Source organism: Gossypium hirsutum, chromosome D03 (assembly GCF_007990345.1).
Source record: "Gossypium hirsutum isolate 1008001.06 chromosome D03, Gossypium_hirsutum_v2.1, whole genome shotgun sequence".
NCBI lineage: Eukaryota > Viridiplantae > Streptophyta > Magnoliopsida > Malvales > Malvaceae > Gossypium > Gossypium hirsutum.
The window spans coordinates 13483707-13499520 of record NC_053439.1 but is presented as its reverse complement, the minus strand read 5'-3'; the positions used below and the strand labels follow the sequence as shown (position 1 = coordinate 13499520).

General features: G+C 34.1%; 2 protein-coding genes across 2 annotated transcripts; one reads left to right on the top strand and one right to left on the bottom strand.

Moving 5' to 3' along the window:
• The first annotated feature begins 1645 nt into the window (after positions 1-1645).
• LOC107949561 (uncharacterized) lies at positions 1646-7574 on the top strand. Its single transcript, XM_016884256.2, has 7 exons — positions 1646-2249; positions 2361-2674; positions 3325-4059; positions 4327-4455; positions 5388-5591; positions 6370-6570; positions 6887-7574. Exons 1-7 carry the CDS (start codon positions 1982-1984, stop codon positions 7007-7009), a joined length of 1974 nt encoding a protein of 657 aa, XP_016739745.1. The 5' UTR covers positions 1646-1981; the 3' UTR covers positions 7010-7574.
• A 128-nt stretch (positions 7575-7702) lies between these two features.
• On the bottom strand, positions 7703-10406 carry LOC107949562 (probable histone H2A variant 3). The gene is made up of 2 exons (XM_016884257.2): positions 10106-10406; positions 7703-8137 (listed from the first exon to the last, which is right to left on the bottom strand). Exons 1-2 carry the CDS (start codon positions 10211-10213, stop codon positions 7841-7843), a joined length of 405 nt encoding a protein of 134 aa, XP_016739746.1. The 5' UTR covers positions 10214-10406; the 3' UTR covers positions 7703-7840.
• Between the last annotated feature and the right edge of the window lie 5408 nt (positions 10407-15814).

Sequence of the window (15814 nt, the reverse complement as noted above, 5' to 3'; positions counted from 1 at the left end):
ATGCTACTAACATGTGAATTTATATGACTAAATTGAATAATAATAAAAAGCATAATGATTATATACATCCAATTGAAAGTTAATGTAAAGAATCATGGAAAATCAAATATTTTAACTAAAATAGTTTATAAACATAATTAATATTTAGCCATAGATACTCCTAAATCAACCAAAAATGCAGACCTACACTAATTCCTCTTAGAACTGAAACTTTCAACTTGAAACCTAAATATCTCAACCTCTACTCATTCCTTTTGCCTAAAACTGATTCCAAATATCTAATTATTCATTACGACTGATTCTCAACCTTCAAACTACACAAAATTACACAAATTCGTGGTTCCAAAATTTCAATGTAAAATAACCATTTTTCATGAAAACTCATTAATACCTTAGAATCTCTTAACAAAACTTTATGGAAAGTTTAAAAACCTTCTAATCATATCAAAGCGAGTTGAAATACATTTTAAAATATTGATTTCATACAAAATCCCAAATTTCACCATTAACAACCCACATTTCAACATTTATTCAAAACTCTTGATTCAATAGATAAAAACTCATTTTAAAAGGGTAGATTTCATTAAAAACTAATAAGAAAATGAAACATTACCTTAGTTAAAGTAGAAACGAACTTTTAATTGAAAATCCGAAACACCCACAAGTTGAGCAATGGTGAAATTAATAGTGCTTTTTGAAGCCTTTTATGGAATTCTAGGAAAGTTTAATACTTGGGAGATGATAGAAATAAAAGGAATTGATGCTTGAAAAATAAAATAAGTGAAGGGTACTTGGGAAAATCAAGGGACATCAACAAAAAGGGTGAGGGAAGAAACTATGTGAGTTTAATGTAGACGGGAAAATAAGGTATTTTTAAAACTTTGGTATAATTGCTTTAAAACTACTACTAATTTAAACCTTTTTACAAAACAATCCTCTTTTCAAAATTGAAGATTTTTCCTACATTATTTGATTTTCAAAAAGCTATAGTCGAAAATAATTTTGGATTACCGTAATTCAATATTTTCGAACCCATTCCAAGCCAAAATTCTTAATTTACCCTCGAAACTTCTAGACTAAATTTCGGGTTGTGACATGATTTGGTAATTAAACCATTCTGTCGAAATTAATACAAATGAAAGATAATTGACGTAATTTGAACATTAGTGTAAGGAAAGAATATGCTAAAGCCTTATCACTAAATCAACAAACTCATTCTTGATTATTTTCTACAATATTAAATCTATATACTAGTAAGAGTAAGATTTGAAGAGAGATTACTAAAAAGAGCCTCTCTTCCACCTAGACTAAAACTCAATTCTTAATAAGTTAATCAATTCTAACCCTATGGTTTTTGGGTGTTACAAACAATATTAATAATTGGATTGGAATTTTTAAATGAAAAAAATAAGAAGACTTAATTTTAACTTTTTAAATACAGGGACCAAATACATATTTTAACCGATTATAATTTATTTTTTAGGGTTTGACCTGAGGGCAACACTTTAATCCTAAAATAAAGATATTAAATTTATATAAACTAAATACTATATATAATTATTACGTAATAATATATAGGTGAGTCGAAGATTCGATTACAGTAACTAATTAAAAAATCGGAATTTTGTTTTTAAATATAAAGTTGTGTAAAATGAAAAGGGAAGAGAGAAAAAAGGCAACAAAGCCTGAAAAACAGAGACGACGACAACTCAGTAGTCGATACTTGAAACAACGACAACACGCCGTTCGAATTCCGGCGACGGTGAAATTACAGTTTTACTCTTTTCCTTAGTTGGAGGATGGCCATGAGGCCGCCGCATATGGCATTCCGATTTGTTTTCTGTATGGTTTCAACTCCAATGTAGTTTATTATTTTTATCTTTTAGATAAAAAAGAAGGGAGAAGAAGCTTTCTTTTGGTTTTTGTATTTGAATCTGGAAGATACAAGGGAGCATTGTGGACGTCCGATTCGATTTCGATAATGGTGATGAAAGGATGGATGGTGGTGGAAAAAGGGAGGAGGATTGTACGGACGGCGTTTTTCATGGTGGCGATGTTGACGTCGCTTCTGGCATCGTCTCTGCCGTTGCTGGCGGCGATAGGCGACATCATGATCCCTTTCCTTTTACTCTCAAGCTTCACATGCGTCACGTGCTACGGTTTAAAGGAACACTTTCGTCGTTACGCTTTCAAAAACTCCTTAACCGATATACCTCTAGTCTCCATCCTCAGATCTATCATCATCATTTGTACGATTCGTATTTCCATTTTTTTTATTTATAACAATTTCCTGAAAATAAAGACAGAAATTAACATAAAATTCTCTTTCTTCTTCTTTTTTTTTTGGTTATAACATGCAGGTGTATATTCGATGTGCGATGGCCCAGCATTATCCCATGGACCTTACTTAGGAACGGTTGCTTTATGTTCATTCGTTTCGATTCTTGTACTATCGGTCAAAGCTTGTGTTTTTACGGTGAATTCGCAAATAGTGGCGGATGCATCGTCGGGTTATTCATTGGCAAGGCAACGGCTTCATTTCAAGAAATCATGGGGAATGCCAGTTTTATTCCTTTCGTCAGTTGTTTTCGCACTTGGTCACATTGTAGTTGCTTATAGAACATGTTGCAGAGCAAGGAGAAAGCTTTTGTTTCATCGAGTTGATCCTGAAGCAGTAAGTTTTATGGGTCAATTCCATATTTGGGGTTTGGGGTTTTCATTAATAAGCAGTTGGTTATTGTTTTTGCTACTTATCACTTTGTTCAGAGCCAAAGCCAAAGCCAAACAAATAAATTTAACGGTGGAATTTTCTGGAGAAAACATGCATGATTTTACTCAATATTACCATAATTTTGTTGGATTTTTAAAAAAATTATAAGTTTGATTTGTAACTGTTTTTATGAAATGATTATGTTAGAACTGATTTTGCATGTTAGTTGTTTGTTTCTTTGTAGTCAATTGTGGTCTTGCTTTCTATCATTTTCTTTTGTTTTTAGCAATTATGTTAGGGTCCTCGGTGTTTGTTAATGTTACAGAGACATTCTATTTTTGTAGACTTTTCTCCCCTAAAGTTCATGGACTAACAAACTGAAATTCAGTGGTTTTAGCTATTCATTTTTGTTTTTTTAAAAAAAAATTTGTGATGAGTGAAGTAATGGTTTATTGTTTCTGTAATTATAATTGCATATGTTTCCATTGCATAAGATGTAAGTATTTTTATTCTAGCAGTGTAAACTCATGCAATTGCTGAGCTTTTCATAACTTTTGGCTCTATATTTGACGTATGGTATTTTCTTTTGGGTAGTAACATTCATGTTATTGCAGGTTCTTTTGTGCAAAAATGTTTTCTCTAGCTTCCAGAAGGTTCCACGATCTCCCACTCCCCCCATAGGGAAAACTCCAAAAAGTGATGGGGAAACAAGGCGTAAGCCTTTTGGGCAATCTGGCGATGATGGGGAGGTTCCTATTAGATTGCTTGCTGACGTTGATAGCTTGTTCATTACATTGCAAGGGCTTACCATTCATTACAAGCTTTGCTTTCCTGGTTCACCCCCTAGGGCTTTGTCATCTACTACCTTTCTAGAACCCGAAGTTAGTAGCACACCACAAGTTGCACCTGGAAAGCTAAAGCTTGATAGGCAAACATTAAGTGTGTTGTCAAAAACGCAATATCACCATCTTCAGAGGAGTTATAGCAACCAATTTCATAGCTCTTCACTTTATGCTCCACTGTTGGATGTTTCCCCAACATCTCCTGTTATTTCTAAAGATGTTCCTGTTTTCAGCCTTGATGATTCCGTTGCACAGGTTGAGACAAGTAATTTGAAATCTGGAACTCTAGAGAAAGATATAGAGGCGAATGGCCAGTTTGGTATTATTTTAGTCCATGGGTTTGGAGGGGGAGTCTTTTCTTGGAGGCATGTGATGGGGGTGCTTGCTTGCCATGTTGGTTGTCCAGTTGCTGCTTTTGATCGGCCAGGTTGGGGATTGACTTCTAGGCCAAGCAGGAAAGATTGGGAGGGAAAACAGTTGCCCAATCCTTACAAACTTGAAACTCAGGTTAGGTTTGACACTCTTTTGGATGTTATTTGGTTATTCACGAGAGATGTGCTTTTGTGGCAGGCAAGATTAATGGGTGTCATTTGTCATTCTAGTATATGTCATGTGACTTATAATCAATTCTTTCAGAATGGTTTGTCTCTCATAAATAATTGAAATTCAATCCTTTATTGAGTTTTTATAATCATTCCTTGAATGATCTGTCTGTTTGTTTGTTTCCAGCATTTTGACATAGTTCTGAATGAGTCTTATTACCTGATGTTTCAGGTTGACTTGCTTCTTTCCTTTTGCTCTGAGGTGGGGTTTTCTTCGGTGGTGCTTGTTGGACATGATGATGGAGGCATCCTTGCTTTGAAGGCTGCACAAAAAGTCCAAGCCTCGATGAAATATTACAATGTGAGTAAGCTGTTATGATTTTTCTATGACGCTTTGCATATTTTAGACAACAAAAATAGCATCTTTAGTTATATCCAGTATTCTGATTTAGCGTTATACTGATGTGGTGAAACAAGAAAAATCTGAGGGTTGCCTATAATAAATTATGTTTTGTCAGAGTTTATTGTCAAATAAACATGGAGGAAAAAAAATCTGAGGGTTGCCTATAACAAAATATGTTTTGTAACAGAGTTGATTATCTAATAAACATAAATGAAATTTCATTTACATTGAGAATGGAAAAATTCTTCAGTGAAGTGGCTATTCTAGAGGCATTAGTGTTGAAATTTTTAGGGAATATCACTTTTCTCCATAAGCTTTACTTGTCATTTTGCAAATTTGATCTTCTATTGTCAATTTTATATCAATTAGTAACCTCATGCATAGAACTGTTATTAAATGTTTACAACAGAAGCCGTTATAAAAAAGGATGAAATTTTGGTACTACTAAGTTAAGAGAATCTACGGTCAGCGAAAGGACTGGCGTTTGACATGGACAATATAGTAGAATTAAAGAATAAAACAGCTAGAGAAGGGGGGGGTTATTTATGTTATTCATGTCAACTTTCCTCTTTTAATTGACTGGTTCCTGATATCCAAAATCTGTAAGTTATAAGGTTTTTACTTGTTGGAAGATGCTAAATTAAGATTACCCTAAAGAAAGGGTTGGGTTTGTTTTTTTACATATGTCAGCTTTACTTTTCCAATTGACTAGTTCTTGACTTCTTAACAATTTATTTGTGGATTTAACTAATAGAAGATTATGCCGCAATTTCTTTTTGAACAGATAATGGTTAATGACCCACTAACATATCTGTTTGTCAGCATTGCTTAAAAATCTTTTGGCTTGGTTCTTATTGTCTTTCTTTTGTTGTATTTGGTGATTTATTCAGATTATGATCAAAGCGGTGGTTTTGCTAAGTGTTAGCTTGTCAAGAGAGGTTGTTCCTGCCTTTGCAAGGATACTCTTGCGCACGTCACTTGGGAAGAAGCACTTAGTTCGTCCGCTTCTGCGAACAGAAATTACACAAGTGGTGAATAGGCGTGCATGGTATGATGCAACCAAGTTAACAACAGATGTTTTGAGCCTCTATAAGGTATATTTGCTGTAAGATTAGAACATAGATTATTTATGTTTCCTGTGAATGGAGAAACTTTGAGGAGGTACTACGGACTCAGTGCATTGGAGTCCGAGCTGTACTATATTTTATGAAATCTGGATATGTAGGTTCTTTGGAACTATGGTTTATATTACAAAATTAAAAAGGGTGTTGTAAAAAAGAGACAAGATCCGAAAGCATTAAAATAACAGGGTTAGTGCACTTATGCACAACTATAACATTGACAACAGTTTCTGCATTTTGACAGACTGATTTTAAGAGTCTCCATAAGTCTGGAGATGTAGGTTCTTTGGAGCTATGGGTTTATATTGCAAAATTAAAAAAAAGGGTTGTGTTAAAAAGTAGACAAACTTAAGATCCTAAAGCATAAAAGTATCACGGTTAGTGCATAAGGCACGACAACAGCATTGAGAAAATTTTCTGCATTTGGATGGACTGATTTTGCGAGTCTTCATAAATGCTAACAGTTGTAGACACTAATTTTGAAAGAAAAAGAAGGGGAAAGGTAGCAGTTTCCTTCTTTATTGATGCAGTTCTATATTGTTATTGTAGCATATGAGATAACATGCAGTTCTAGATACCGTGAGCTAAATTTAGGATAAATCTTTAATCCGCATGGCATAATCTGTAAAGTTCTTCTGTAGTTTTTCTATTTTTTGTTACTTAAGCTTCTCAAATTGCATGATAGCATTGCAAGTTTGAAGTTCAGTTTGTTTAACGAAATCAATCTACTGATTAATCTTGCTCCAATCAGGCTCCACTTTGTGTAGAGGGTTGGGATGAAGCACTTCATGAAATAGGCAGGTTGTCAAATGAAACGATCCTTTCACCACAGAATGCGACATCACTGCTAAAGGCTGTTGAAGAGATGCCAGTATTGGTCATTACCGGTGCTGAAGATGCCCATATTTCTCTTAAATCTTCCCAGGCCATGGCTTCGAAACTTGTAAATTCTGTGAGTATGCTTCAACTTAGCCTCTCTATTCAAAGTATGAATTTAATATCGACGGTTAATCTTCTTGGCCAAATCATCCTTTCCTCTGAAATGTTAGTCTTCAAGAAATTGAGAGATGTCACATAGAAACTCTACACAATTTCCTTGTCAACTGTTCACCACTTGAACAGTGTTCATGCCTTGAAAGAATGTTTTACCCTTTCTGGGTTTTGCTGCCACATCTCAAACTGAACTTTCTTGAATATTTATTTTAGCTTGTTTACAAATAAATATTGTCCGGGTTTTTTCTAATGTCGCTACATTTATTGGCATGCAGAGACTGGTTGCAATATCAGGGTGTGGCCATCTTCCACATGAGGAATGCCCCAAGGCTTTACTTGCAGCTATTTCACCTTTCTTAAGCAGATTGCTACTCAAACCAGAATTGCAACGGCGGTAGGACACCTCTTTCCAACTTACATACTTAGGTTCTTATCTGCGGTACTCCCAACTTTTCATTTCCCTGCAAGTATCCGTATTGGACACATCTTCGAACATGGTTATGGGTACAATCCTGAAAATGAAGGTATTCATATCCAACTAATCCGAATTCTGTCCAAGTAACAGTTTTTATCTCTTGTAGGAGTCTCTTTCTTTCTTTTATCTTTTTATTTTGAGTTATCCCATTTTACCCTGAAAATGAAGACACAAGTTCAACCTCTTCATTTGGGTGTTTTTGACGTGTTCCCTTCCTTAACCCTAATTCTCTGGGGTGTTTGTAGAGCTCTCACTTTTTTTTCCTAGTGATTTTTGTTGTTAGGGTTTGAATTTTACCGGCACTTGTTTCAACAGTTGTTTAAAGTAGTGGCAAAATGGCATGTAATTGTAAATTTATTAAGATTGGCAATGAATGCATTTGAGCTATCAAAACTCTTGAGGATATTTTAGTCATCCTTTTTCATGATTCAATATTTTGAAAAAAAATCATGGAGATGCAACTCTGGAATTTTGATGCCAACTTGAGTAAACATTCTTTAAAGTTAATTAGAAATGATAAATTATTATTCAATAATATACTATCTATCCTTAAACAGTGTCATCAATGGTAAAAATAAGTATTTTGTACTAGAATTGCAACTGGAAGGCACCTTTCTAGTTCAAATCTCGAATCTCCATAATTAGCTATTCAAAAGCAAGCATCTACCTTTGTCCATAAACAAGCGAAGTCACGAACATTTTTCTGAGGTTTAATGGTACAAACAAAAATAAATAGAGATGAAATGCGTATAAACTACTCCTTAGAGGATTTGTTGATAAGTGATTTGTGAATGTGTGGAATGACACCACCGCCCGCGATGGTTCCTTTGATCAAGGTGTCAAGTTCTTCATCACCACGGATAGCAAGCTGCAAATGCCTAGGTGTAATACGCTTAACCTTCAGATCCTTGCTTGCATTACCTGCCAGTTCTAGGACTTCTGCAGTCAGGTATTCCAGTATGGCAGCTGTGTAGACTGCAGCCGTAGCTCCAACCCTTCCATTAGCACTAACCCTTGTCTTCAGCAGCCGGTGGACTCGACCCACAGGGAACTGAACAATAAGAAGCAACTGATTGTAATTTAGAAGAATTAACCCAATATAGTGTGTGTGTCTGTATAGTCATATCATATAATCCTACAGATGATTATATGCTGCTAGTATGCCTTAACACGTTCAGAAAATTTCTGCCAAACGGTTTAGGATACAAAACACAGTATTAATTCAAACATGGAAGAGGAAGCTGATGTGGAAGATGACAGAATCTGGTAATCATCATAAACACAGTGGCCCAGAAGAAAGACAAGTTCAAGATACTAAAACGAGCCATTGGTACGCTTGTTTTGGATATGCGAAGACAAGTACAAAAGACTTGCTATTGATACTTGGTCATCCAAACTATTTCTGAATAATACAACCAATTCAATTAACATAACTACACGTAACTACCAAATGGCACAAGTTCAGGGTAGTAGGTGAAGACATGGTGATCAAGAATCAAGGCAAGGAGTCCAAAGAGATAGAAAAACTAATACATAAGGTTAGGGAGGTGGAGCAAGTTGACAGCTTTCAAACATTAAACAAATAAGATTAATCGTACAAACTCTTTGCTTTTCATAAGTCAATGAAGGCTCCACAGGATGCATTAGAGAGCCAAGTATAACAAAAGAATTAAACGCCACAGAAATAGCAATTTCACAATGAAACTCCTTATATGAAGTCTCCTACTTGACTAGAGTATATCCAACTCAAATGCCAGTGGAATATATAAAAGAAACATACATAGCAGTATCATAATTGACAAGTCCTTAACAGACATCCATGTAATGTTCTTCGACAACTACATCTTCTATATTTTTCATAAGGCTTTTATAATTTGTATATGCACAGAATGACTTTTAATGTAGCTTTAACAGGAAATGTGCAAGCAGGTTATGAGATGTTAACAAATACAGTTAATAGTTAAAACATCAAAAGAGATTAATACTGCTAGTTATCAAATGCCAAACTTAGTCCATCATCATTGCTTAGTTCTTTTAATGTCACACCTAACAATTCCATAGTAGAAGTTATATTTGTAGTTGAATAACCCTTGGAAGAAATCAGAAAATTTAGTAAGGGTCAAGAAAGCTCTCAACATACAGTCCAGAGTAATGAAATGTTGTTTGATTTTACTAATATGCATATGTTTGAATTAATAGTCAATCCGCAAATTCCATCCTATTATTAATTACATTTTGGTATAAAATAGTCACTGCAGACTAGAAAGTGAGGAACAGACCATATAATAGTCAATCCATAAATTCCATCCCATTCCTAATTACATTTTGGCATAAAATAGTCAATGGGAGTTGAAAGAAAGGAACAGTAGACTAGAAAGAAATGAGTGCTATCTTTCCCAGTGAAAATAGTTCTTTGACCTACAGATTCGCACTCACACATACTTTAACTAATGTAACGAGATTTATCAGCGCAGACAAATAAGTCCACTTTTTTTTTTTTGGTACAAATAAGATACCTCAAAACAGTGCAAGAATGAAAGCATGTCATACAAATTGCATGAACAACAAGTAAACCCTTCATAATTGGGAATCATTTCATGGCCGTTTTTTTTATGCAGATAAGATACCTCAAGCTCATTCAGTTAACATTTGAACATAAAACAAGTCAAATGAACTGAAACAAGTTAAGACATTGGATTCGCATTAAAACCAAATCTTCAAATGCCATTATTAGGCCAAGTTATTAAAACACACCCCTACCGAAACTTTGGTTACTTTGATTTGATGCAATAACTCAAGCTGATTTCTAGAAGAAATAGATCAACACTAATGCAACTTCCAAATTACTAAAAAAAAAGAGGATAAGAACAAATTTGACAAAAAGAAATATCCCGTTCTTGATATGAAACTCTACTTTTTTTCCCCTACAACTAAAGAATGCTTCATGAATACAAAATGCAAAAAAAAAAGAGAAGAAGCTAATTCAAGCCGTAATTACGGGCAAAGGAAAGAGATGAACCTGGAGGCCAGCACGAGAAGAGCGAGAGACGGGTTTCTTCTTGTCCTTATCTTTGTCCTTGGTGGATTTTCCAGCCGTAATCAATCCTTTTGCTCCTTTCCCCGACATTTTCCCGGAAAATTACTAAGAGGGTGTTTTTGTTTTTCAGCAGAAAATCTGGGATTGGTTTAGGATTGAAAAAAATGGCGAAGAACAGAGAAAAAAGAGGCTTTTAATTTTTATGAACGAACAAGGTTTTGGTTTTCGGGCTGAGTTCGACATCTTCGATCTTTTTTAGTATCCACTTCCGCAGTCTCTTTCTTTTACGATATTACCCTCCTTATCTCTTTTAAATTACTTTGAAATTTTTAAATGGCATAATTGCAAAAAATACCCTCACAGTGTATTTGGTTCAGTGTAATAGGTAATCCATTACGCCCCGATTACGCGCCTATTACATTACCGACCTATTCCGGTGTTTGGTTCGGTGTAATAGGTATTACGCGCGTATTACAATACCGACCTAATCCTCAAATTCTCTGATTTTCTATTCCCTTCCCAAATCGAGGATTACCCTATTACGTCCGGCTTCCCTTCCCAAGTCTCTGTTTTACCCTCCCTCCCTACCCGACCCTCTCTTTTTTCTGTCCTCATCATTTCTCCTCGTCTGCCTTTAACGATTCTCTCTCTCGGTCATTTTTTCCCTTTCATTTGTTGCAGCAAGTTTGAAATCCACTGCTTCATTTTTTCTCTCGGTCTCGGCGTCAGGTATGAATCTTGAACTTTTCATTTTAGTTTTCTGTCTTTGACTTGGATTGTGGCTGCTTTGCATGCTGATTTGTCTGTCTTTTCATTTCTTCATTTTTTCTCTCGGTCTCTGTTTTGCATGCTGATTTATGTTTCATGTCATGTTGGTATTTCTGAAGCATGATTAGAGAGGGTTATAAATCATCATTTTCATTGCATGGGAAGCATCAGTGTGCCCTTTACTTTTGATCTTGAAATATGAGAAAAGGATTATATGAGATGGGCTAACACAGAAGTAAAGAGAGATTACATGGAAATAAAACAGTAGGAACTTAAGGAGCAGTCCCTGTTCATGCATTTTATGTCAAAAAGTGTGCTTTTCAACATCACGACATAGTTTTAGGATTTATATTTGGTGTACTGACAGTCGAAAACTCCTTGACATATTGCAAAACAGCAGAGGCCATTGTCTGTATTCTTCAACCGGATTCACCAACTGTATTATGTTTGATATGTGGTTTGAAACACTGAAAAAGATAATAGAACCAAGCATAGGCTTAAACCATAAACAAATTATAGTTAAATGTTTGAACTTTCACCTTTTTTCACTCTTTTCATGGACTCGATTTTAAGAGGTGACATCTAATTTCGATTTTGAATTTCAATACACACAATCTCTTTTCTTATATTCCCATTACAACTTTATCAGTTTATTAGTTTCCTGCTTCTCCTTATTGGTTGAGCAATTGTTTCGTCCTGCATGAGATTCAATCTTTAATTCCAGTACTTGTTATATGCTGATTATAGCAGATACGATTCCCCTGTCCCGGAGTTAATTTGGTAATATATTTAAGGGATAATGGCATAAATGGTAGATGTATTTCAGCTGAATGTTTAATGTAGCACCTAAACTTTTAAAATGCTTATTTTGGTACTTAAAAGTATCAGTGCGTGTATTGTTATGGTTTGACTTTAACACCGTTAACATGTGGCAAGCCGACCTGTAATATCTGAATTGAAGTAGGCAAGCACAGTTAGTTTGGGTGAATCCCATAAGAGTAGTTTGGTTGAGCAACTATGATTTTGCAAATAGGATGCATTGAAGATTGTGTGGTGTGATGAAGTGATGACCCCCCAATTCTGGTTTTGGAGCAATAAGACATGTATTTTTTGTAGGACCAAAATTTTAAGACATGTTAAATTAATAGATAAAAAGAATGTTGTTTATAGTAGTGAATTTGGTTGTGGATGTGAAGTACCATAAACCAATCTGCCTGTTTTGATTGGAGTTGACGAATGCTCTCCTCTCTTTTTCTTTCGTGTGGGTGTCTCACTGATGCCTCATACTTGTAAAACAAAACAGTAAAAAAAAAACATTTGTTTTTGGTCGATGCATCTTTCGGGAGCAATGTTTTCTCTCGAGCAAGCTGAGCAAAAAGACCGAAAGCCAAATCGACACGGCTTCCATATGGTTTTATTAAATTGATTCGTTATTTTTCAGGTTTCAGGATAAATCACTATAATACAGACTGAGTCAATTTAATTTTTATTTAATATAAACTAGTAAAAATATTTGCTTGCATGCTGATATAATTTCAGTTGAAGACAATAAATTTGACTTAATCGATTTCCCTTATCTCATTACAGGTTCTTTGTTCCAACACTTCTTCATCGCAGTCGTCCCCGATTTGCTCATTACAGGTTAGTTTTCCATTGGTATTCATGGTTTTGTTTGTATGTTTTCCCCGATTGCATGTTTGTATTGCTGTATCAGCTTTTGTTGTTTCCTTTGTATGGTTTTGTTTGTATGTTTGTATTGCTCATTACAGCTTTTGTTTGTATGGTTATGGTTATTGCATGTTTGTATGGTTTTGTTGGTAAATAAAAAAAACAACGTTTATCCGAAAAAAATCAAGTTCAGCTTTTGTTGCTCATTTGATACTAATATATAATTATGTTCAACCTTTAATTGATATTATTCAAATAATAATAAAATGAGTTTGAAAATGAAATTTGATACAAAAGAAAAATGGCAACAGATGATAGATGAATTGATGAAACGCAGGCAAGGCTGTGTAAAACAACAAAATGAATACCAAAAACAACAAAATGCATTACTGTACGAAGCAAAATGAAAGAAGTGAAATAATAATAAAAGAAAAGAAAAAAGAAAAAGAGCGATTTTGATAGACACCAATCGATCATTTTTTGATTTAATAAGTCCAACTGGCTAATTCCAACAAATATAATAATAAGAAATTTGATATATTTAAGTAATATTTTGGATTTTGATTTAATATTACAAAAGCTTTATCAAGTAATAAAAGAATTAATTTTCTTTAAATAAGATTTTAAATTCTAATTAGTAGTTATATAGCATGGTATGTGTGTGAAAAATGGCACATTTAGAAGATATGTATGTTTTTTTTTTAAATAATGGGCTTAAATCACCATTATTTGTACATGTAAATACAATACTACATTTCAATGTTTTCCAATCATAATTGCAAATACAATACTACTTTTTAATAATTATTTGTACATGTAAATGAGATAAAAGTTATATATATTTTTACAAAATGAAATTTAAATTTAAAATGTTATAAAAGTTTTAAAACTTCAATTTCATTCTTTAGCAAACCAAATCCTCATTCTTTATTTTATTTGTTTTAAAATTAGGTCACCTTAATTAAACTAATCATCAATAAATATATTAATCAATGTTCAAACTTTGAACATGCTTTATAATTTTAAATTATAATGAGTTTAGTCATAATCTAACAAATACCAACAATTAATTTTATGCAAAACTACATATACCTTTAAATTTTAATATATTTAAAATGTATTTAAATATCATTTAATAGATACTTTTTTGGGTGATTGATAAAGCAATGAAATTAAAGTGTGTAATTGCAACTTCAATTCTTTGATAATGTGTCCTAATTTTAATATGTTGCAGTAATGGCTCATCTGCCTTTAATTGCACAAAGTGTGAGGCGTAAAAGAATTGGTATTGCATTGACAATATGGTTGGAAATCTGTAGAATTGCGATTTGGTTCTTATTTAGAATGGGTGCCAGCCTTAGCCTACATAGACCAAGGATTAGGTCCTATACCTTAGATTTTTATGCAAAACGGGATTATGTGAAAAGGCTTGTATATGCTAGTGACGAGACCTGTATTGAACAAGTTAGGATGAATAGAACTGCCTTTTTTAAACTATGTGAGATGTTAGAATCGATAGGGGGATTGAAGTCGTCAAGGTTCATGCTTGTTGATGAGCAAGTAGCAATGTTTTTACATATCATCTCCTAAAGCATGACTTTAGGAGGTCTGGGGAAACTGTTAGCAGAGCATTTCATAGTGTTTTAAATGCTGTCATACGCTTACAAAATGTGTTATTTAAAAAGCCGGAGCCAATTACAGCCGATTCTTCTGACACAAGGTGGAAATGGTTTAAGGTATTGGACTGAGTTTTATATATAGCTTGTACAACATTTAGTTGATTTAGATTTAAATTAGTATTCTAACCTAAGGTTTTATATCATGTGATATAGAACTGCTTAGGTGCTCTTGATGGAACCCACATCAAGATTAGGGTTCCAACAGTTGATAAACCTAGATATCGAACGCGAAAAGGTGACATAGCAACAAATATGCTAGGTGTTTGTATACCTGAGATGCAATTTGTTTATGTTCTTCCTGGTTGGGAAGGTTCAGTTGCAGATGGACGGGTTCTTCAAGATGCCATTAGTCGAAGACATGGACTAAAAGTTCCTCATGGTAAAGTGGATAGTTAGAGGACTTTGATATTGTTCATCTGGACTAAAACTTTTTGTGCTGAATTAATCATTTTAAAAAAAAATTTATTTTATAGGTTGTTATTATCTAGTTGATGCTGGATACACAAATTGTGAGGGATTTCTTGCACCTTTTAGAGGACAATGCTATCATTTGAACGAGTGGCGTCAGGGGTATTAGCCAAGTTCTTCGCAAGATTTTTTTAATATGAAACATGCCTCAGCACGTAATGTTATTGAAAGATGCTTTGGGTTATTAAAACTTAGATGGAGAATACTTAGGAGTCCATCGTTCTATCCTGTAAGGGTGCACAATAGAATTATTATTGCATGTTGTTTGGTCCATAATTTTATTTGAACCCATATGAGTATTGATCCCATTGAAGGGGAGGTGGGAGAAGGATTACCTAGTAATGTGGTGGATGACGATGAACCGAATATCACAAATATTCATCCATCAGATGCTTGGACTACTTGGAGGATGGAACTAGCCAACCAAATGTTCGATGAATGGCAAGCATCTAGAAATTAGTTTGTGAAACTTTTGTGAAACTTTTGTATTGATTTTTGTATTGTACTAAACTTGTTGAATTATAATTTAATTTCTTCTCATTCAGCATGTGTTATAATTTTAAATTTTTTGTGGTATGGAGCTTTCGATTCATGATATTGAACTTAATTATAATTTTATAAAGTGTTCACCTTTTGATTCATGATATTAAAATAGTAATTAATATAATTTGTTTTTTTTTGTTCTTAAGATAATTATGTCAGGTGTTTCAGAATCAAATGCTTCTTCACAAGCTTCTCGAGGAACCAAAAGAAAATGGGTTCCAGAAGAAGATGCAGCATTGGTTTCCTGCATGGTGGACCTGCACAATGTTGGAACATTTAATGCTGATACCGGGTTCAAAGCCGGTTATTTAAACGAGTTGGAGAGAATGCTACAAAAGGTTTTACCAAATGCAATGTTGAAGGCGAGACCTAATATTGAATCGAGGATTAGGTTACTAAAAAGGGAGTGGTCAATCATCTATGACATGCTTAATGGCCAAAACAATAGCGGTTTTGGTTGGGACGAGCATAGGCAGCTCGTTGTTGCTGAAGATGCGGTTTGGGACTCCTATTTAAAGGTAAGATTATTTCAAGTCTTTATTATCTTATTTTTACCAAACTTATA